This window comes from Musa acuminata, chromosome BXJ3-7, assembly GCF_036884655.1.
Source record: "Musa acuminata AAA Group cultivar baxijiao chromosome BXJ3-7, Cavendish_Baxijiao_AAA, whole genome shotgun sequence".
In the NCBI taxonomy this organism is placed as follows: domain Eukaryota; kingdom Viridiplantae; phylum Streptophyta; class Magnoliopsida; order Zingiberales; family Musaceae; genus Musa; species Musa acuminata.
This window is the reverse complement of record NC_088355.1, coordinates 1502974-1526804: the sequence shown is the minus strand read 5'-3', so window position 1 is coordinate 1526804 and position 23831 is coordinate 1502974. Positions and strand designations below refer to the sequence as shown.

At 35.2% G+C, this 23831-nt stretch overlaps 1 protein-coding gene across 2 annotated transcripts in view; it reads right to left on the bottom strand.

Moving 5' to 3' along the window:
• Window positions 1-700: 700 nt before the first annotated feature.
• The window catches only part of LOC135643411 (vacuolar protein sorting-associated protein 52 A-like), a 28802-nt gene continuing 5671 nt past the window's right edge, over window positions 701-23831 (bottom strand). Inside the window, exons 5-20 of one of the 2 annotated variants that reach the window (XM_065160308.1) lie at window positions 22690-22791; window positions 20216-20299; window positions 19046-19126; window positions 16686-16829; window positions 11253-11344; window positions 9833-9914; window positions 9203-9385; window positions 7659-7774; window positions 7519-7577; window positions 4478-4578; window positions 3207-3257; window positions 2174-2353; window positions 1835-1969; window positions 1649-1723; window positions 1359-1416; window positions 701-1270 (exon numbers count right to left, since the gene is read on the bottom strand). In XM_065160308.1, coding sequence (XP_065016380.1) covers window positions 969-1270; window positions 1359-1416; window positions 1649-1723; window positions 1835-1969; window positions 2174-2353; window positions 3207-3257; window positions 4478-4578; window positions 7519-7577; window positions 7659-7774; window positions 9203-9385; window positions 9833-9914; window positions 11253-11344; window positions 16686-16829; window positions 19046-19126; window positions 20216-20299; window positions 22690-22791 — 1845 coding nt within the window. In that variant the 3' untranslated portion in view covers window positions 701-968. Of the gene's footprint in view, window positions 1271-1358; window positions 1417-1648; window positions 1724-1834; window positions 1970-2173; window positions 2354-3206; window positions 3258-4477; window positions 4579-7518; window positions 7578-7658; window positions 7775-9202; window positions 9386-9832; window positions 9915-11252; window positions 11345-16685; window positions 16830-19045; window positions 19127-20215; window positions 20300-22689; window positions 22792-23831 lie in introns of those variants that run through there. The other variant, XM_065160309.1, reaches the window with a different exon arrangement.

The following is a 23831-nucleotide window of genomic DNA, read 5'->3' as shown; positions in this document are numbered from 1 at the left end:
AAATTAGTGGAAATTTTGATTATCCGTAAATAATAAATGTTAAAAGAATATTACTGAAATAAATTAATTAGGAGAATTTAATTATGGGTGGTTGACCAAAGAAGCTAAATTGTATAGTCTGTAGTTTAGTTTGAGGTCATCTCTCAAATCAAAATTGGCCAATTTGAGCCTCTAGAATTTAAGGTTCTTTTGGCTAATAAGATTTGAAGTGTCAGTGGTCTTAGATTCCTTGAATGAGCCAAAAAAACAAGAGAAACCGTTGATATTTAAAGATTGAAGCAGTGTCATCACTTGGATCTTTCATAAGGATTTGCCTGGAAAGCAACCCAGAAGCTGAACCGAAATCACTTATTCTCTTTGGCTTGGTTCACCATGAACAGCTTTAGTAGTAGTTGTTGAAAGAGTAAATGGAACATTCATGGAGCTGGCCAAGCTTGTTAATACTATCAATAAACGCGTCTCAGTAATTAATAGGTCAAAAAAAATTATTGCCTAAAATGCGTAAGACTAAGGTAATCATAGTACTAGTATCCAAAATGCTTAAGACAAAATTCATTTACTTATATTGAAAACCATACCAAATCATAATCAATGTTAGACTCAAGCTTAGCTAGGGAGTTCCCAATGTAAAATAGTTAATCACACAAGTTGAGCTAGTTTCCAGTGTTCACAGTCAGTCATTAAATTGGTACTGTTCATATGACATAATCAGCAATATCATAAACTCAAAAGAGTACATGTACAGACACGAAAACAAACTCATAAACATCATATGTTTTATTTGTTTTTAAGGACACATCTAAAACTCTTACATATTATCCTGGAATCGTTAAATAACTAGTTGCCAACTGAATGAAGTACGTTCAACCTCATCATCATGTGCTACTACAGAGAAACTGTGGTGGCAAACATGGAACAGTATCCCCCAGGAAAAAAAATCCTATCATGCTGTGTGAATACTTGGGAAATCAAAAAGTCCTCGAGTATTTTTTGATTTCATATAATATTGAGGATATGGAAACCAAGTCCTTGTTTAAGGCAGAACCACCAGGAATTTTCTTCACACTCTCTGAAAGCCTTGTATAGTACAGGAGTAGCTGTGTCAATGCTGCTTTCAGGATCTCCATTCCACACAAAAAGTTGCTGAAGGAAGTAATAACATCTTTGTGCATCAGTTCAATTGCAGCCTTCCACCTGTTGGCAAAATCCTTGACCAATGGATCAACATCAGCAACACTGGGCTTCCCAGCACCGGTACTCGTGTCTTCAGCTAATATAAGCATCATTAAAATAAAGAATTTAGAGATTGTAAGGGAATTCGTTGTATTTGGAATTTAATATTTTATCTCCCAACTCACAAGCATTAGTCTTGACAAATCTGATAAGGTCACCAAAGTGCTCTAGAAGCAATTCTTCCTGTACACAGTCAACCAAATATCTCAGAGACTCATAAAAACTTCAGCATCTACATGTACCTAGTTTCACAAGTGTCGACAACAAATGCTCAAATTCTGTTTCATTTAATAATCATATTATGCTAATTCGTCTTAGCACAACTGGAAATGTAAATTCCCAAGAAAAAGCTTCTGAACTATTGTCCTGTTTCAGTAAACAACATAAACTTTGTATCAGGACTTTGTATATTTACCACATATACTCCTATGTTGCTCTTTAGCAGTTCCTCAAAGTGCTCTTGCAATTTCCCTCCTCCGGTACCTGCTTCCTGCACATCAATTTTACCAAAACCATCAAGAAGGCACATGGACCATAACCAATTATATGATAGCTGATTAATAACATGGATAAGAAACCATAACCAAATATTACGCCTGACCTTCAATATAGCAATTGTCATATCATAGTTGTTTATAAGAAATACTGTCTGTAACTTGGGCTTCACAACTGCTTTAGCCAATTTAACAAGCAAGTCATCAACAGCCATCCGAAGTCGCTCAAGGTTTAGATCAAGCTACAGTAACAAGCAAAAACAGTTGGTAATGGTTCAGATGAATAATGCCAGTGAGCAAAGCAGATTCTAAGCAACATATTTTAATGCATACAAGAATCTTGTGTTAATATGCTCAGTGACACATTGCATTCAGCATTGAAAGATGAGGCAAGTGGTGTTCATAATTTTCACAACAGAATGGTACCAGTGTGTAGTTCAGCTGACCTGTCCATCACCATATTCAACATTGAGGTGCACAAGGGATGCTGTGAATTCAGCATAGCGTCTCATAACATAGTGAGGATGAACATCATCCTCCCATAAAGCCTTTATATTGGCGTTGCGTAAGCTGTTCAGATGCATGTCAAATACCATCTTGAAACGAGGCCATAGTGAAATGTTCACCTGTTCATATTGCAGGAAAGAATCAATTGTTCTAGAATCACAATTATGCTCCACAATTATTTTAGACCAAACACAACAAAACAGAATATGATCATTGACTAAACCAAAAAAAAAAATCTACAAGTATTCTACACAGCAGAGGGAGTCCATGACCACAAGGTCAATTAGATAGGAATCATCTTTCATCCCTTTTGATGGATATGCAACACTTCTCTTCTATTTAACAAAATAAAAAAATCGATTTAAGGCAATTGATAATGGTTCCTAAGAATCAGTGGTCACAGGCTGGTTAGAGCTCTTTTATATTTAAAGGCAATCAACAAAAGACCCATCAACTGAATGAAAACTGACATGATTTAACTAACATTCATCAGGCTGGTCTCCAATCAATTTAAAAAATGAAACTGAGAATCTACCATAATAAATACACTGATTTAACTCAATCTAAAACCAGAATTATAGCGATCATGATCATATCTCAATCAAGGCTAAATTCTGTAAACCTTAGCCAAAAGAGTACAAATTATATGGCAAGAGCTCAGTTTCCTTAAGATGACTTAAGAAGTTAATCTTCTTTATTGTGCCTTAACCTATCTGCTACCAGTCTCCTTCAGGATACTATATATTATATCTCAACATTCTTACCCACTAAACACCATATTCTCATATATTTAAAGAGGCTTATATAATTTTTATCAATAACTTCCCAGATATGTCTGTTTTGCATTAACAATGGATGAAAATAAAATCTCAAGGGGGGGCCTTAGAAGAGCACAAAGTAAAAGTTCAATTAATGAATAAATAAATGAACACAAGATGGTTCAATAAAAATTAAAGGACCTTGTAGTCAGACCTTGTCTAAGTATGAGTCCAGACATGGAATCCGTCGCCTAAACATGATCAACTGCAAGGACAATCTATTGTAAGTAAAATTATGAAAAAAAATAGATGATGTGAATTATACAGAGAGATAAAAAGCAGAAGCTAGTATAATTATCCATCCGATCCAAAAATCAAATCACCAGTTTTGCAGGAAAGAAGCACCAAGATCTAATTATGACTTAAGACAAAAAATATCATGTGGTTTATCTACGTCAATATAAAATAATTTTCTGCATGGTACAAAAAGTAAAATTAAACCCAAAAAATTCAACATGCCTGAGTGAAATTGGACCCTCTAGAACTTTGATTAACATTTCAGAAATTATATTGTAGAAGAACAGATCTCTAGTGCATACAGCAGACCTTTAAATAGAAAACAAAACAATGACGTTCCACCCAAAAAACATTCATCTGATAAAAAAGAATTCATGCATGCCAGTCAATATACACTATTAGTCCCTGTAAAATAGGCCAACGTACAAGTTAATCCCTACACAAAAGTTTTTGGTCAAAATTGTTCCTGTACATTAATTTCCTTTACACCAATGGTCCAGTATTAGTAAGACCAACCCAACTAGCATACAAAATCAAATCAGAATAAGTTACAACATTCAGTGCTAATATGGCTAGACACCTACCCCATTGACTTGCCATATCAGCCCCATCTTTTTCCTCTTTGTTTTCTCATCTCTACTCCATCCTAACCACTCCATCAATCGACCACTTCTCCCACCTATCCTTCCACCTTGTCTGCCTTCCCACCACCAAGTGGTAGCGATGTTGGTGTAGAGAACGGCAAAATAGAAGGCTAGGAGAAACCAGATAGGAAGGAGGTGGAAGGGGAGGCAGTGGAGAGGGAAAGGAGTAGGAATGGCAGCATGTCGGGTTTTTGCAAGTAACTGTCTACCAAATCTGCTTAAACCAGGTTTGAGTACCCCCCTATTTGGGTTCGGCACGGGCATCAGCCAGAAAATTTGCCCGTATCTAAATAGTTTGTTTCATGTTCAAATAGGGTGAAAGTCACAAATAGCCTACCAATGCAATTGTCAGGTTTGTGTTCATGCAAAATTCAAGTTACCACTACTCGTAGCATAAGATAACTCATACACACCTAAAGAATCTTCTGCCAATTATTTTGGGAGAAAAAAAAGACTAGTGACAAGTTGGATGCCTTCCTATGCATGACGAAGGCCAAAAATATACTTAGCAAAAAGATAACTCATGTAAAACATATAATAATACCTGGTGTTGGTGTATGATGCGAATCATAAGCATCAAACCAATTGCATCATAATAGTTTGGAAGTATTGTGTTGAAATGTTCATCTATCACTTGAAATGGCCCTGAAGAGAAAAAAGGGAAAAAATGCTTCATTGTTTTGTTCTTTTTGGTAAGCAATTATTGGAAACAAGAAAAATATGCACACACACATGCACACATGCATTTAGTCAGACATATATACACGTCAGAATCCTCACAAAATAACTATGTTGTAGCTTATATCATAGATTCAATTTTGAAAAATAAATGGAACATCTTAACAACCTGTTGTGTGTAACTCATTCAATTACTTTGATTATGGTAGGTCAAAAATGGCTGACCAAGAAAAGTAATCATATATTTATTCTGAAAATAAATGGAGAATATTTTGTGCTTAAATTGTGCAGCTCAGTAGCTCCTGGCCCTTGACCTTTGCTAGTATTAATTAAGTTAAAAACTCGTCCAAAATCCAATGTGAACTATTCTATGCTTCTAAACAAATGAAAGTATATATATCTTTACTAAAACTACATATCAGTATAATAGATAAGCTCCTAGGGATGTGACACATTTGTTAATATTATTATTTTCAACTACAGGAAATACAGTATCTCTACATACGCATTCTTTATTAGCTTTTCATCTTTCTCCTCCATCCACACTTTGCTTTCTTGCATAATTTTTTTAGTAAATTTAACACACTTCTCCTTCATGTTCAATTACCCTTCTATTCATGTCAACCTACTCAAATAAAGCTCTCTTTCACTTCCACATCTGGTACTTCTTTTCAGGGTTTCTAAAACCGAACCGAACTACCCGGTACGGGCGGTATGTACCAGTCCACCAGCAGACAGGTATGCAGACCGCCCACTACCGGGCGGTATCATTGATATAGCCCCATATCGGACGATACGGGGCTGTACCGGGCAGTAACGGTTGAAATTTCAATAGTTACCGCCCAATGTAGGTCAGTAACAGTCGAAATCGATCATCACCATCTATAACAATGCTCCAACACAAAAACTTGCTTCCTTTTCTTTGCCGTTTTCACAAGCGAGGGAGAGAGAGGAGAACAAGCGACAAATTGAGCAAGATGTGGAGAAGGAAGAGTCGAGAATGAAGAGGCTTCCGAAGCTCTGTGCCACTCATGCCATTTCCCATACGTCGCCCCAGGAGGCATGACGCTTATCCGTCGTCTCGACCACCTTCCACACCATCGCGACCTCTAACACCATCTGGGACCGCTTCCTACCCGCGCCGCTTGAAGAAGCCCTCATGGAAGAAGAAACTACCTCCCTTCGACCTTGACTCCTCCGCTTCTGGTCTCGTCACAACCCTCGTCATAGCAACACCGTCGGATGATGGAACTCGACCCGACACCACCTTTGTAAATTGCCTCGTTTCGGTGACCGAGGATGGCTATTCATCGTCGCTCATTTCTACTGAGACGAATAGTAAGAGGTTAAAGACAAGGTTGGGTTTGTAATGATGTCGATTTTGGGTCGTGGGATCAATTTCTAGTTTTTAGATATTTTCGAAGGGTTTTATGCCCTTTTTTAGATATACCGCTTGGTACCTCATACCATACCATACCAAACAAAGCTCGGTATATCGGTACGATACGAGATTAAAAACCTTGCTTCTTTTCTAGACTCCACCCTATAGCGGTATATCTTTGCTCTTTGCCTTTTGATTTCAATTCTTTCTGTTCCATTCTTACTTGCTTCTTTTTTTTCAAATTCCTTAATCATGTTAATAAGATCACCGTTTAAAGTAGAAGCACCAGGCCCATTTACTCATTGATGACACACAAATTGGTTCTGATTATTGTAGAATACAAGGTTCTAAATCTTGGTCGGGTGCTGATTTTAGTAATCTACTGGACCAGCATGGTACCAGTGTATCAAGTAGTATATTACCTGGTATCAGCCAAGTAAAATATTAAAATCATGGTTTTAAATACTATTTCGTAAAGTGGATACCAATCAGTACTTATCAGTGCAATCATATAACCTGATACCCATGTATTGAATTATTTCATATTTTTTTCAATTGGTACTAGGCAACATAGGTAGGTATACTGCCCAGGATGCTGGAAAAGGCATGAAATTCAGCATCGACACCATAAAATTCATCAACTCCAAGGCTTTAGAATTTTGTAGATGAAATTAGATACAAACCAGCACATGAATCAGCAATTTTCAGGAACCAGCCCAGTTCAGTCCTTATTTTTGTCGGGTTATCACATTACCTCTCTCTCTCTCTCTCTCTCACACACACACACATACACATCTCTCTTTCTCTCACATCTCTTTCATGCCACCTTCCTTTCCCCGCAGTGCCCATCATGCACTGCCATGGACTGGGTACTCTTATTCTCCTCCACTTTTTTTTCTTGTCCAGCTCTTTTTTTGCTCCTCTTTCTCCTCCACCTACTTAGTACCATGGCATCTCTGCATTCTTGATCTATTTCATGTTGCCACCCCTCCCTTGTGGTGCTTATCGCTCACCACCATAGGCTGGGTACTCCACTTTTTCTTCCTCATCTCCTCCTCTTCCTCCTCCAACCCTCCCCCTACTTGGTAACTGGTTGTTATAGATAAAAAGCAACTAGATACCTGAGATTTTAACCTTGTTATACATGGACCCATATATTACAAAACTGGTTGTTATAGATAAAAAGTTACTAGTTATGGAATATGCTACATATTTAATTCACAAATATATTATATATACCAAGATCAAATACTGTACCGATATTTACAAGTCTAAACTAGACTGATCTCGGACCATATGGTCCAGTAACAGTTGGTATTTAATGTTTTAATCAAGGTTTTAAATGATAAATCTTAACCCATGAGCCAATGTCCCTCAAAGAAATAAATGCAAAGATAATAGGTAAAGAAGGTATAAAATTGAAATTACAAACTGCATGTGAAGAATCTAATTTGAAAGATCATGTTCTAATCCTACCTAACAGTGAGTAATGAACTATGTGCAATCATAAGAATACCATGAAGTACCTGCAAAGATTTCATGGAATATAGATTCTTCTCCAAAGAAGTTATCACAGAAGAGGTACCTAAAACAACACAGAAATGCATTATGCCGAAAGTGTTGACTTTATCTACATAACATACAGAAGAAAGCATAGCATGGTTACTCTGAAGTGGCAGTGTCCATCAAAAGCTTGTGCAAACTCCTAAAAAGAACTTCATATGGATATTTCACAGAGTTAGCTTCAGCTATATGTGGGATCAATGCAGGCTGATCAATTTCCTGAGCAGTGCAAGGAAGACGTCACAGACCCAAATTCAAGCAAAAAAATAATGTCTTTATGACATACACCACAATAAACAGCATTAGGAATTTAGACAAATTCTGGTATAAAATTGCACTTCTACAAATTTTCTGAAAGAGATTCTCTAGAAACAGATCACAGGATAATGGGAAATAATAGACTGATCATACTGTACTGGACTTCCAGCTTGCCGGGATGTTATACACTACATTGTGTTTTAACTCCTCACAAAATATACATTAAAAGTAAAGTAAACACATTCACTCAGATAGAAAAGAAAAACATTTCCAACAAACAATGAAAAGATAAGACGAAGAGTTTTACAAATAGAATGATTTCAAACTAGAAGTGAACAAGGAAAAGAGAAAATAGAATAAATAATATAAAATATACAATAACATAGCAATAATTAACCAATTTTAATAAAAATCAAATATAATTGACACACTACGTGCCAGTATTTATGGACTTGGACCTAACTTTGATGCAGAGTACAGCATTATCAACAAAATTCACAGAAACTTGAGAGAAAATGGGCAAAAGCTTTTATCCAACTTGGTTATCCAGATTGGCAATGTAATAATTTATTGATTTTGTAATCTGCTGAGAAGATAAACTTAATATTCTTAAGATACTTAAAAGAGATTTTTTTAGATCTTTAATTTGTTTCATGCTTGGTCAGTTCCTGACAACAAACTTTCTCTTTGATCACCAACCATACTTGGAATTTCATTACATACAAGTTGGTTATCTCATCAATGAGTTAAGGGATCACTTTATCACGTAACGGTTAGGATCTGGAAACATAAATGGTGCTCGATACAATTAGAATGAAACAAGATATATATTGTGCTTAATGAACCTTTACAAATCTAGTGATTACCAAGATCTATCAAAGGAATCAATGGAGCAAGACAGATGTGAAAGTGTGTTTCTCTCTATTTCTGATCATTACATATAGTAACCAAGATTGTAGTCAGCTAGAAAACATAAGATATGGAAACAATAACTGGAGCTCCAATATCACATGAGCAACTTACATGTCCGGAACAACAGTATCTAAAGAGAGACTAAAAGCAGATAGAAATATAAGTGAAAAGCACTAACACCAGTAAGAGAGACTGGGGGACCATTTGCATTCCAAAGTGTCATGGTAGAAGCTAAATGAATAATGATTAGCATATAACAATTCCACATCGTGGTAGTGAATAACAGTAAAGACTTCAATGAATTAGGTAGTTTTAGACTAAAAGAACATACTGTAGAACAATGGGCAATTTATTTATTTAAGATATTTTGTGGAGATACTTCAGAATCAAATATCTCAGCAATTTCTAAACATGAAAAATCTAATATATTATGTGTGATTGTGTTCTACAGTGAAGAACGTCATTGTTGAGAACTACCTTCAGTATATTTATTCTTTCACCTAAAGCAAAAACAGCAGAACGGTACTTCAAAGGTTCTCTTCCTCGTAAGAGAAAACCTGTGCTCCTAGTTTCAACGCCAATTAAGTCTGTGGCAGTTGCAATGTCCAGCTGCAGTTTCTCCAGTGCTTGAATATATGCACGAAAATGAACACTTAAGACCTGCGAGAACAAATCAAAGAAAATATAAAAAAATTAATCTTCTATAGTGAATTAGTCATGACTTTAACATGACAGAACTGGCCAGATCCTTAGATGGGCATCTGTTGCACCTAAACAAAACATACTATTGATAAATGCTTATTGTAACAAAATTTTAGAAAAATGTGGTCATTTAACACATTATAATCAATATTAAAGATTTGGCACAACCTGTTATGGAAACATGTTCCAATTCCTAGTGTAATAAAAAAGGGCCGCCTAGTGCCTAAGGCCCATGCCAATGCAGGGCCTAGGAAGGATCAATCAAAGAGGCTATCTGTCAATTTCATATATAATAAATGATTAAAAAGACCAACCTGATGAATCTAAGATATGATCCAAAATAGTTACTAAGAATGATAGATGCTATTAAAAATTGACACAGGCAGAATAGCACATCAAAATTACCTTATTCATTGTATCAACATATGCTGCACGAACTTCAGTGTATATCTCTTTACCATGTTCTTTAAGAAAGAGAATCACATACCTATAATTACAAAACCAAACATGTGTGATTAAATATACAAACTGAAATGTCACAGTTAAAAACTATTAAAAACATTTAGATCAAATGCCCAAAATTGATAACATTAAAATTTTCTATTTAAATAGCCTGTTCTAGGATCTATTAGATTCTAAGAAATAGTTTGAAGATGTGAACACCACAATGCTGATAATCACTGGAATAATGCCAACAATAGATGCAATGTGTCTCAGTCATGGACTCAAATCTCGATTGTAACACTTGGCACAATCAAGTATTTACTAGTCCGATTGTCAATCAATACATGGACTCAACAATCTTGCAAAAATACTAGTAGTAACAGTTACAGGAGTACTTCAAATGCACATACAAAATATTAAGGCATAAATCATAAGTCAAAACTACAAACATATAGCAAAAACTTGAAGCCTTGTATACAATGATAAATTGTTTTACATATATTGAGCACATTCATATAAGTGTAGATCATGAATCTAAAATGTTATGGATGACTTAACATGTGTCAGTAAGTATTCAAATAGTGTAAGCATCTAATAACATGACAGTAAGCATTTTGAATTGAGGCAGAAGTCAAACAAAACATCAAAGTAGACATTTAAAATTAAGTTTGTATAAATAAGAGCTCCATACAAGGAAGTTGAAGACCGAGAGAGGTCGAACTTACACACCGACCATAAGAAAATGAATAATTTATTGGAGAAAAAGGAAAAGGCAATCCTGTGATTTAGTTTCAAAAGGCCAATTTAACATCAAAAAAGTTTTAAAACATCACATATCTGCCAGAAGAAATTAATTGAACTTTGGAAATTATTTCCAAATTACAGGGGCATTTTCTCAATCAATCTGCAAATACGAAGGGATTTTTCTGATCACGCAATTAGCCATACAAAGTGCTATATAAAAATTTCCATAACAATGACAAATATATTTCCATCTGTTGGCACTAAAAAACATATGTTCACAGTTAATCCAAGACCAAGCAAATAAATCAATCAATAACCTCATTAAGGAAGAAAATTAGTAAAACCTTAAGGCACTCGATAATTGAAAATATAGCAAAGATTAACCAAATCAACAATTACATTGCTAAACCATGAATCCACCTGTAATGACTGAAATGGAAAACATTTGTATATAAGAGATTTGGCAACATAAATGATAAACAAGCTATACACCAAGAGAAAAGGTGTTGACCAAGAGTTCAGATATGCACCAAACCAAATAAGAACTATTTAAGAGTGTCATATAATCTGAAAATATATAGATATTCATCAGTGTGCATAAAAGAGCGAACTAGTACCATCCACAAACACAACTTACTTATATTTAAGAAGAACACTCTGTTGTAGAATCTGAATATTTGTCTTTGGCTTTCTCAAGGCATTGAACTTCTGGGTAATGAATTCAAATACCTTCAAGAATAAGGTTAACACAACTTAAGATCCTACATGGACAATAGTTATAATACAAAATAATTAACCCTGAGATTATGAAATAAATTCCCTATGGAAAATCAAATAAACATATCTATAACTAACTATTCTGGACTGTGCCGAAATGCAAAACCATCTAACTATATACTCATGTTTTCCAAAATGTATACCTTCTCTCAAAGATACATTTCTTACGGCATCAAAATAATAAGACATTGGCCCATTAAGCAAGCATGTGATTTTATGAATCATGTCTTATGCTGCAATCTCTATATGCATTAGTATGCCAGTGTGCTTAATGATGTAGTTGATCAACTTCATTGGCACATATAAGATTTAGCTATAACTGCTTAATTGCAGGATAGGTTAGAAAGGAAATCTGCATGATAGGAAAGCCATTTACAACTCAAGCAAAGAGAAGAATTTATGTAAATTGTGCCACCAGATAACTGGAGAGAAATTTCAATCGAAACAGGTGGATTAACCAGCTTATAAAAGATTACAAACTGACAAGAGAAAGAAGATGCTAATGGGAAGAGGCAAATCTCAAACAAAAGAAAACTCAGCTGTATCATGACAAATTGTTAGAATAAGATTATGTAATTACCTAAACAGATGCCTTGCTGCTTAATTTTCCAGTATTAAAATGATCGGAAGGCTAGATCTTAGCAGAATTTGGGAATTATGGCTTATCCTTAAATGAAATTATTTTCCTCCCTGGTGCTTCTCTGAAATCAGTCATCTTACTTCTAGCCAAGGTTCATCCTACCACGGCATACCGCCTGGTACGAGTGGTATATACCAGTTTGATAGGAGACCAGTAAGGAATGTACATACCAGTTTGTCAGTATGTCCAACCGTATCATGTGTTAGTACATCGGTATGATTCGATACATACCATACTGATGGCTAGTTGGTACACCAATATGGACTGTAAGACGAACCATGTTCCTAACAAATCAATCAATGCAAGAATATAGCTGATCCTAACACCGCACCAAACTGTGTTTCCTAGTGCACAATGAATAAAGAGGACCAGGAAGCAATGTTATCATAATTAATAGGTAAATGTATCAAGAAAAGAGAACAGGAAACTTTTTTTCTTGAACAGGAAACTTTTTTTCTTGAAGCAACCAAAAGAAAATTAATGTTATAAGCATGGTAATGCAGTCAAACTAGTACACTCCATTGGAACATCCAGTCTACCTTAAGATCATTGTAATTTTCAAAAAGGCTAAGCAAGCATACAATAACAACCTAAGAACCACCATTTAGCATGAACTATGATAATTTCAGTTTCATAAACCAACATGCTTAACATCACAGTTTGTAAGAGGATAGAGATCGGTTATGAACAAACAAGTGGGATAAGAATGGGTCGAACTGGATCAACAAGATTGGATCAGACAAAAGGCTTAAAAATAAATAGATACATCACAAATATAAAAAAAAAAGAAAAATATAGAAAAATGTAAAGTAAATTATGAAACATAAAAATATTACACATTAAAAGATTATTTTACCTTCATATCTCATAATTGAGATATAAAATATTTAAAAATATGAAATACATATTCAGACCATCTTAAATGATTCTTTTTCATTTTATCCTCTATCGAAGCTAGACCTAATTGCTCACGGATTATCTTTATTAGTATCTCTGCATGTCCACATCAATATTCTCATTTCAATTGAAAAATAATGAAGGAAAATAAATAAAAATAACTATGTTATATTTATTAAATGAAATTAATCTTAAAATGTAATTATATTGTTGTCATAAATAACTATATATGTCATATGAAAGATCCAAAACTTATCCATTTGCAGTTTAAAGATAGAAAATAACATACTATGATCTCAATGCTATTCTAATCTCCATGCAGGTTAACTGTGAGGTAATGCGACCACAAATTGAAGAACTTTTTATGAAATAGAGCACAACTTTGGAATTAATTTGAAATCTTATGACATGCCCTTATATGTGATTCTTCCTCTTTCCATTACATGCTAACAAATAATAAGCACTGCAACAATGATACGAGACAACAAATGGGATAGTTGTAACCTTGTAACAAATAGCAAATGCATTAGTGTTAGATTCATGGTTTGTATTACCGGTCCATACAAGTATACCGACCAACTGTTGATACGGTACTTATCGAGTTGTACCAAGCATACCGACACATGGTATACTGAGATGTACCGATATACCACCCATACCGATCCTCTGTCGGACTGGTACATACCGCCCATACCAAGCGGTATGCTTCGGTACATCAAACCTTGGTTCGATTAATGCCAAATAAAAATGCTGAAGTATTAGTACGTCCTATTTAACAGTCATGGTCAGGTTTTTTTTTGTTCTTTCCTCCATCTAGACCTCACTCCTCTTCTCCTTACCCTCCTGCTTATCCCCTCATATTTTTCTTTCTTTCAGGCTGCCTTCTATCTGTTTCTAACAAATTTTAACTAAGGCTAAGAAATTAACCAACATCAGACAACACCAATATTAATTGACCATATTATATTGAAATTTGAAACGAATTAGTACCAAGGACAACGCTTGTTATTTCACAGCACTTGTTATTCCACTGACCAAAATTGTTTGCTAACCAAATCCAATTGTTAGCGACCTTTAATGATGTTACAAACCAAATGACCGACTAACCAATTAGTTTTAAGGAGCATTAATACCTGCCTGGCACAAAATGCTTAAGCCCTGTTTTCGACACACAAGTTCACATATGTGGTCCATAAAATGCTTAAGCCCAGGTACATGTGGTCCTTCATAAACCATTTAAACGAATGTGAGAATATCAAATCCTGGAGAACATAGTCAAGACTTAAAATACAACCGAGACTCCTCTCTCCTCATCTAGTGGTCCATGTGAACAGAAATGGACAGCCTCAGACTGCTGTATTACCTAATCCTCAATGAGGCTACACTATTCGCATGAGTAAAACCTTATCTTAAGTGTCGCCCTAACACATGAAGCTTAAGCCAAAAAGGAGTACATAGAGTGGTTCTCACAAAATTTCCATGACTCAACTGGCTTACTATTCCACAAAGCAAGCTAGCCTAAGCACATAGCCTGAATCAGAAAACATCACCTCATGCCAACCGCCCATATCAATCAGAGGCCGGTTGCAATCCATGTGTCAGTGCATCAGTACATACTGGTGTTCTAAAAAGGACCGAAAATTATTAAAAAAAATCCTATTTTAGGTTTTCTGTATTAGGCAACTCAAGGCTAATACACATATCAATAATCTTTTCCTTCTAATATAGAAATAATAGAATATCATACAGCACACTTCTGCATGCACTAACATTTAGAATCTCCAGCTTAATCTCAAAAAAGGGTTCGCTTGTTTCTGGCAAAGCATAAAAGTAGAAAGAGGTTTTTATTTAAATTTAATTGAAACAATATTGTTGGTTAATGGTGTTCACCAGAAACACCAAACCAAAGCTGGCGGAAACATTTATAAAAACAAGACTGCAAAATGAGAACTAATGTATTTATTCTTTACACTTCTACAGATATTTTAGAATATTAACTATTGGGCATCATAAGTCCTGCTTAATTTCTCACACTACAAAGCTCACATGCTAAATCCACTGAAGTCGTTTGCATAAACAAATTAAGAGTGTGAACTTGTCTTTATTTTTCGACAGTTATCCACTTCACCTTCTCATTTAAGATTAAATGGATGTCAACACCAATCATCAATATGATAAAACTTGTTTAACCAATAAAAATAATCTTGAACCCCTGTATATCTGTTTTATTTCACTAAGAGTGATCGTTTTACAGTTTTAGTTACTCAGACAAACTAAAAAATCAACAATTTAGGTTTCCTATACTGGAAACAGTAACCATAATGGAATATTATCAGCCCGGTATTTAGTAATCACTATATAATGTATATCTTGATAGTTGATAATAATAATAATAATAATAATAATAATAATAACAAGATGTAATGTGTTAGTACCAGCCTACCAGTGAACAATCAAACCAGCATGGAATTTAGTATGGTCAATGTATTGCAGTTTATTCCATTTCACATAAACTAGTTATCAAACTACAATCAGCGATTTAAAAAGGGGCTCGGGCGAGGCGAGGCAAGGCCCGAGTGCCTCGCTAAACTTCCAAGCGGCACGCTTCAAAGAGGCGCCGCCTGGGCGCTCGCCCGAGCCCAGGTGTTGGGCGCTTCGGGCGAGCACCTGGGTTAAACCAGGCGATCGAACCAGAATTTTAGGTCTGGTTCGATCTACGATGGTTAGTTGGTTCAATCGAACCAACTAAAACCAATATCAGCTGTTGCTGCCAAACCCTAACCCTTATTGCCGCTGCCGCTCCCGATCACGCTGCTCGCCGCTATCGCTGCTCGCAACCGCTGTCGCCGCTCGCCACTCCCGCCTCCCGCCGCTCGCCGCTGCCGCTCCCGCCGCTCCCGCTGCCGCTGTCGCCGCTCCCGCTGCCGCTGTCGCCGCTCCCGCTGCCTCTGCCTCCTTACATTCCCGCTCCCGCTATCGCTTCCTCTTTTCTTAGTCAACACCCTCTTACACTCTTCCTTCTTCTCCTTCTGTATACTGTTAACAGTATACAGTATACTAGTACGTACCGCCCGTACCGAACCGTACTGCCCGGTACGGGCGGTACGTACCAGTCCGACAGGTTGTCGGTACGCGGACCTCCTGTTACCGGTCCGAGTGGACTGTAACACTATAGCAGTGCACTGTAGCACTGTAGCAGTGCTACAGTACTCGACGCACCTAGGTGTACCGCTCGGTATACCGTACCGTACCGGTACCGAGCCCAAGTCGAAATACCGGTACGGTACGGTATTGTGAACCTTGCTGTTAACAGTATACTAATAATAGTATTTGTATTTATTAGATTAATAATATATTATTTTGATTTTAATACTATTAATTTTCTTAATTTAATAGAATATTTTTATTCAAAATTTTAAATAATTATATTTATTAATTATATTATATATTTTTATATTTTAGCGCCTCGCTTCGTTCGGGCGAGCCCTTAGCGGCTCGGGCGTTTTTGGATCTTAGCATCTTTTGGTGCCTAGCGCTTTTTAAATCACTGACTACAATACAATTGCAACTTCTATAAGTAGTCTCAACTGTGCAAAAATTTGCTGAAAAGGGTAGAAGATGCTAGCTGATCAACTTGAGGGAAAAAAAAACCCTAAAGGATGCCTTAAACATCCGGGAGATCTGCCATTTAAAAGAAAAGTTCATGATGACAAAGTACAAAAGCATGTAAATGAATTAACATCAATCTGTACAAACCTTTGCAACAACTTTTTGCCTTAACCTTTCCAGTTCAGGCTGAATATCCTTTAGAGCTTTAGATCCTTTGACCATAGAATCAACTTCAATGAACTTCAGTTTTCTGCTTAGTAATTCAAGGGTCCTTAAATATTCATCATTAACCTGCGCCAGTTATTGAAAACAAAGTTATTCAAATGCATAGGCAGACTTAGGAGATAACCCCTAAAAACACGTAGGCAGATAGCCTACGCACACATGTGGGCACCTAAATTTTCCAACATAAAATATATCATGTGCAATCATTTTGCATTTATTTTATAACAGAAATCACATTGATAAAGCTTCGTAACATCCGTTGTTTCACATTGGAAATATCAAATATAATCCTAAGACAAAAAGGTTTTCAATGTGATGTCCCTTCTACAGGTGTTCTAATGGAAGATAAAATACAGTTCACTATGCTCCAGCAAGTGCACAGGTTTTTAATGACATCATACTTATAATATTTTTTTTATCTTTTATTACTTACATTTAGAAAAAAATTCAACCAACAATCCTTAAAGCCCCAGAAACTTTAAATATTCCACCATCCATGTATCTTCATGGAAACTGGTCCTCTTCTGAAGAAAGAGAAAATTCTGTATTTGCTACTCCACATGATTCTGAACCTTCCCCTATACCTCTCCCTTTATCTTCTTCGGAAACTGGTCCTCTTCTCAAGAAAGAGAAAATTCTGTATTTGCCAGTCCACATGATTCTGAACCTTCCCCTATACCTCTCCCTTTATGTTCTTCCTTTCCTAAATTTTTTGGTTCCTTCCTCTATCTCAATCCACTTGTCCCTTTATCTTCCTCCTTTATTTCACTTCAATTTCATTATGAAACAAAGAAAATGAGCTTTTGCTTATCCTCATACCTCCTGACGTGTCATTTACCAGTTTATACTGTCAATATAAATATCTCCACCTTCACAATTAGTCCTATGTCAGTGCTAAATTATTAGATATTTTGAAACTCAATCATACCAAAGAACAAAATTATTTGTTTATTATTAGTAAGATAGGTTTGTGACCCATTCGCACTTGAGCCCCATCTACTCTTTAACTGGTTTGATTTCAACCTTAAGAAAATAAAATTCACCTTTGTCAAGCTGGATTCAACTCAAATCTAAATCTACAGTTTAGAACTATGCTTCAACAGGAAGTTCTTTGAAATACATTCATGCCCATTACTATTTTGCAAACAGAACTGCCAAAAATAGTCCCTACTATGAATCAGCCAGTAGCACCCTATTACAGAGAATAATGTTGAAGTGCCTTAGTACCCTTTATACAAGCCAAAATTATAAACCTAAAAGAAAATCTAAATCAAGCTTTTGACAACCCAATTTGACTTTATGAAATTCAATTAGTTTTAGATTGTGCTCTACTTGAAATTTTGAATAAAAAATTATTTCAAACTAAACTCAAAATATCAATTTGATTAAAATTATTTTAAATATGAAAAACAATGGCAGCCTCATATGAACACATAAATCGGTGTACCATGTGGTATGCACTACAGTGATAAACTATATCAACTTTTGATGACAATTCTAATCTCTATGCTACATAATACCAAGAAAAAATATCAAAAGCTAAATTTAAATCCATATATGTTATACATGCAGGTGATCTATAAAACTATTTTAGTTGTAACTGTCCAAATAAATGACAGTTTTGATTTTTGAAGAATATCAAGGACTTAGGAACATCAAGAATTCAAAATCAGGCTTCCAAAATACATGCCAGGAAGGAAGAGTTTAAACCCAAAACAGCAACAACAGCCCCACTTTATATATTTAGCACTTAATAGTTATCCCACAAAACCCTGATCAAAGACCAGGTTTGACCTAGTCAATACATGAATGGATTGATAATATACCCCTTGGTATCAACCAAATTTTGAAACCATTATATTATATTATATATATATATATATATATATGTATAAAAGTCAAACAACCATGTTAATTTTGCAGTATAAATAATTGAATTATCTATCATGGACAGAAGTTCATGTTAGAACAAACAGAACTTACAATAAAATAAACATTTTTGCCAGATTCTAAATATCGTACCATACCGGTGTACCGATCAGCTGTCGATACGATACGTACCGAGTTGTACCGAGCATACTGACACACGATACACTAAGGTGTACGGATGTATCACCCGTATCGGTCCTCTATCGGATGGGTACATACCGCCCGTACCGAGCGATATGGTACGGTATTGCAAACCATGCTTTTTTGCAACGTGCAATTTCACAAATTATATGTGATAACAAAAGCCAACCGATAAGGGATGATAACAAAAGCTAAGAAAAACACTTAATAACCTCTCCATCAATCACAATGTCAACCATCCTTGGGGGAACAATAATGTCTTCCACGAATTTTGCCAGTTTAGATTCTGCACCCTGTAAGACAATACCATATGGACATACCTTAGAAGCAACAATTAGCAAATGCATGACAGATACATAGTTCAGTATTAGCAAACTGAATCTGAGTTTAGCATTCATGATAAAAGAGCATCTTGTTGCAAGAATTAGAAGCTTCTGGTAATTTGACAAAAAAAATTACTACCTAACTAGACATTCGAAAGCTGATGATATATCCAATTTTGACGATGCAACTAGAAATTTGGGACTGTTTAGTATTAGTTTACACTTAAAAATAACACCTGTATGGAGATTAAGTAAATTGTAATTACAAAAGTAGATTAAACAGCTCAAAATAAACTCAACTACTCTTTTAACAAGAAAATATAATTATAAATATGATACCTTCTGAAGAGCATGACATAGATAAATTCTTAACTTATGACCCAATAAATGAAACAGCTCATTCATCAAAGGTTAAAAAAAGCAAGGCAAAAAAGTTATGTAATGGAGAACTTCAAATGAGAAGTTTTCATTCACTGACAATGGGATCTTGCCTAATAGATCAGATTAGTACTGAGCTCTACCTATTAGATCATCCAACAAATGTTTAGGTTACATATTATGGAAATCAGCTACTGCCCAAAGTACAGGAACACATGCCTGTAGTTGTGTGTCAAAGTAAGAATTGTCTTCCAATCAGGTAACACTATTTTCATCAATAAAAACTTAAGTAGTTGAGCCTGATTCAAGAATAAGTAATTCTGGAACTGAAGAGGAACTCCACAACAAATGATATGAACTGAAGAGTAACTGTTGAAGGCTTGCATAAGTGTTCCTTTCACATAGACAAAAATGAACTCTCCCACATTCAACATCAACATAGATGCTTCTTAAACAAAGGGAAAAGGCAACTAATTCAGAAAGTAGTATGGTTTTTGTTAAAGTTGCGAGACAATGTTCATATCTTGACTCAGATATGAGAACAAGTTTTCAAATATCAATACATATAACAACAAGGACAAGCTAGTTTTACTTTGGGAACTACTTGACCAATGTGATAAGCTGAATTATTATGATGGCTACAAATCAATAGAAAAGTACCTTGTTTGAAAACTATTTTACCTTTCGGTTTTTCAGCTTCAGACCCATGTCCATCGATTTCTCCTGGAGACTTTTTATTTCTGAACTTATTGAACCAATTTCTGACTACCACAAATAAAGTCAATTTTATGGTCTAAATGATAGGAATAAATTTTAAATTAATATCAAATTAAATACCAAACAAACAAGATTTAGAAAGAATTAGTAGAGGTGTTTCTGCTCCCAAACATGGAGGACAACATGTTGCCCAAGGAATAGAGCAAGCTAGGCGACAACACAACTATACATATTGTAGACAAATAAGATCCACTGAACAACAATTTTGTGATAAAAAAGAATTTCATATGATGAAAAACATCTTCCAAGATGAATGCTTTCTTTAATCGTACGTAACAATGTGTTATTTTAAAGACCAGCTTCAACCAATATGATAATATCCATCAACACACAAGTGACACAAGAGATTGATATGTTGTCAAATCTGTGATCACTAAGAATAAGATTTCTTCATGTCATTTCTTAAAAGTTAAAAATTACAGTGGTATAACTATAACCAAAAAAAGTTGTGTTCACAAGAAATACTCACATCACAAGTTGCTAGATCCAGGCTCTCAGTAAAAAGAATGAGGCCTACACAAAACAAGTGCAACACTATATAGTATATACAGGGATTAAAGTTTTGACAGCACCGGTTTAGACTAGTATTTAAAAATCTGATGACCAGTAGGTGAGGTGGACCCAACAATTTCACTAGGTGCAATTCGAGACAAGGCTTAGATACTGGACAATAAGCATATCAGTGTTGTACCAGTCAGTAAGCATATCCCACCCTTTTTCCCTTCTTGTCACTCGATGACTCTTCTACCCCTTCTTTGACTCACTTTAACCTCTCAATCTCACTTTCAAGTTTCAAATATTCATCTTTCTCAGATTTAATTACAAGCAAATCAAGCTTCTTTGCTACTTTGCTACTACCTCATTTGTATTTAATGACTATTGCTACTTTACTTCATAAATGACAGACAGTATATCAGATTCAGGGTGAATGAAGCACCATGCGCATGGCCTTCATAGTTCAAATCTTAATCTACAACAGTCATATTGAAGAACTAAAGTGACCTCTCATTTTCATACGATGATCCTTTTGGTGGTAGTAGCTATTTATAAAATAGGAAATGTATATTTTAAATTAATAACTTGTTTATGTATTCTTTCAATTATATCATTGTGATACATGAATCATGTGTCCTCTATAGCAATTTTACAAGTTCGTTACACAAGTTTTCTTTACATATAATTTACAATAGAAACTATATTTCAATTAATTATTAAGCAAAAAATAAATAATAAGATTTTTATTAGTTTTAATATTTTTGGAACTGATATAGCTGGTACAAACCAGTCCGGGCTCATACCAACCCATCCTGACAAGTGATAGGTCAGATGGTGCACTGGAAGAGGGAGGAGGTGCACTGGCGCAGATGGTGGCAGGTGGAGAGATCACGACTACTTGCTTTCGAGTCACATCGCAACGTACCTAAGGTTAAAAGAAACTAGCATTATGTAATAGAATCAGACCGGACCACACGGGTTGGGTTGCTCCATGAACTGGTCGACAATTGGATAGGTAAATACCAGCTGAACCATACAAAAATGGTTGGTTTTGTAGTCCTTACCTTAAATACCAATCAGACTGGTACACATCATATTTCCCAGTCTAAACAAGGACCTGATTGAGGCATATAGCTCAAAAGCACATATGGTGATCCCCTTTTTATCATTTTAGTTGGCTATACCATGGTACATGTAGGTATACTGCCCAGTTTATTAGGTTAACATACTAGTATCAAGTAGCTACTAAAACCCTTTTTTCTATTACTTAAAATGACTAAATACTGGAAATGTAAGGACATTAGAAAGAATTAGAGTAAAAGAAAAAAAAAAGAAAATTAGTGTGTTTGCATGCAAGGAGATAATACATTAATGCAAATGACCAAATGCATATGGTATTCAAAGTGTGCCAAATGATGGCATTATACAACACAAAGTTTTTTAGTCCAATAAAATAATGAAAAAGATCCTAAAATGGCCATGACATAAACTAACTTTCATTTGTGTATGCATGGACTATTTTCTGAAAAATCACAAATTACAGAGACTCAACAAACATTTATCGCTTCAATTTTGAAACAGTCAATACCTAGGACAAAAGTCAATGGAGAGAACCAGAAAAAGAAGTGCCAATTTAGTAGTACCACTTGTGTTACTCATTATGCAGGGAATTCATTAGAAAGAGAGATCTACTAACCTACGAACTTTTTTCTTCTTTTGAAGCATAAATTTACCATAGACACATAACAGCAGTGACAAGAAACAAGCACATGTGCAAGAAAAAGGGTGCATTTGATACTTAAATACTGCTACAGGCTCCAACTGTATAGTACCTCAGATATTTAAGAAATAAAAAAACAAAAAAGAGAATAAACTACTGATACCTGAAAGCCACTGAGAATTGTTTCCATTTGAGATAAGATGATGTCACAATCACGAATTTGGTCATGCAATAAAACTAAATTGTCACTCTCAGTAATGTAATCCTGCATGAACAAAAAAATGACTCTTAACTCGTGTAATACAAATCAGCATAACTTTTGATTTTACAATTCCTATAAAATATATGAAACAAGAGGTGGACTCATTGCACACCATCACTGTTCACAATGAAAATTTTATGCTAGCATAGATCACAACCCAAAGAAAATATTAATCATAATATAAGTAAAACACAATACGATTTTACATGTGACCATATTACAAATATAAGTATTATGGTATCGGGTTACATGTGATCACACAAAAATGTAACAAAGGCAAAATACGATCAAATGGCAAGCATACAGCTCAATGCAGTTTTAGGTGGCTTTCAGTTGTGAATGCTTAGTAGGTCATGGTACACCATACATTAAAATGAAAACCACGGATTGCAAGACCGCCCGGACCAATAGGGTATGTGAGGTTAAGAAATAAAAAAGGGGCTTAATGGTAACCCTGTACCGCATGTGCATCTGCATGCCCATTCACGCCAAACTGGTAAAATACCAGTTGGTGCATACTGCTATGGGCAAAACTGAAATCTTTATTACTAATATTCTCTGTAGAAAAATTAACGCCACACATGGGGACCCCGATTGGCATGCCTTAAACCCCGAACTGGCATTGCTTTTTATGTTGATCATGGGTGCACTTAGGAATAAAGAAACTAAAACAATAGAGCACTCCCTGAGATCATAAGTCGTTGCATCCGTGCCTTGCCATACACCCCATCTAAGCGAAAAATCCACACTAAATTTTAATTATAACATTAAGAATATTACTGATAATCTTCAACTCTTTTATGAGCTAACTTATCATTCCTCAAGTTGACTAAGGTACTTCAAGTATCCTATTATTTTCTTATTATTTTTGGCTAATGGCAATAATAAGTGTGTGCTCCCCAATATTTGATTCAACTAAATCATTGCCAAAATAGTCAGTTTTCTATAAATTTAAGCTAAATCCATGACACTTCTGTATTTCTTTGGTAGTATTATACTATTATATACAAATGAAGACATTTTGAGGTACAGAACATCCTATT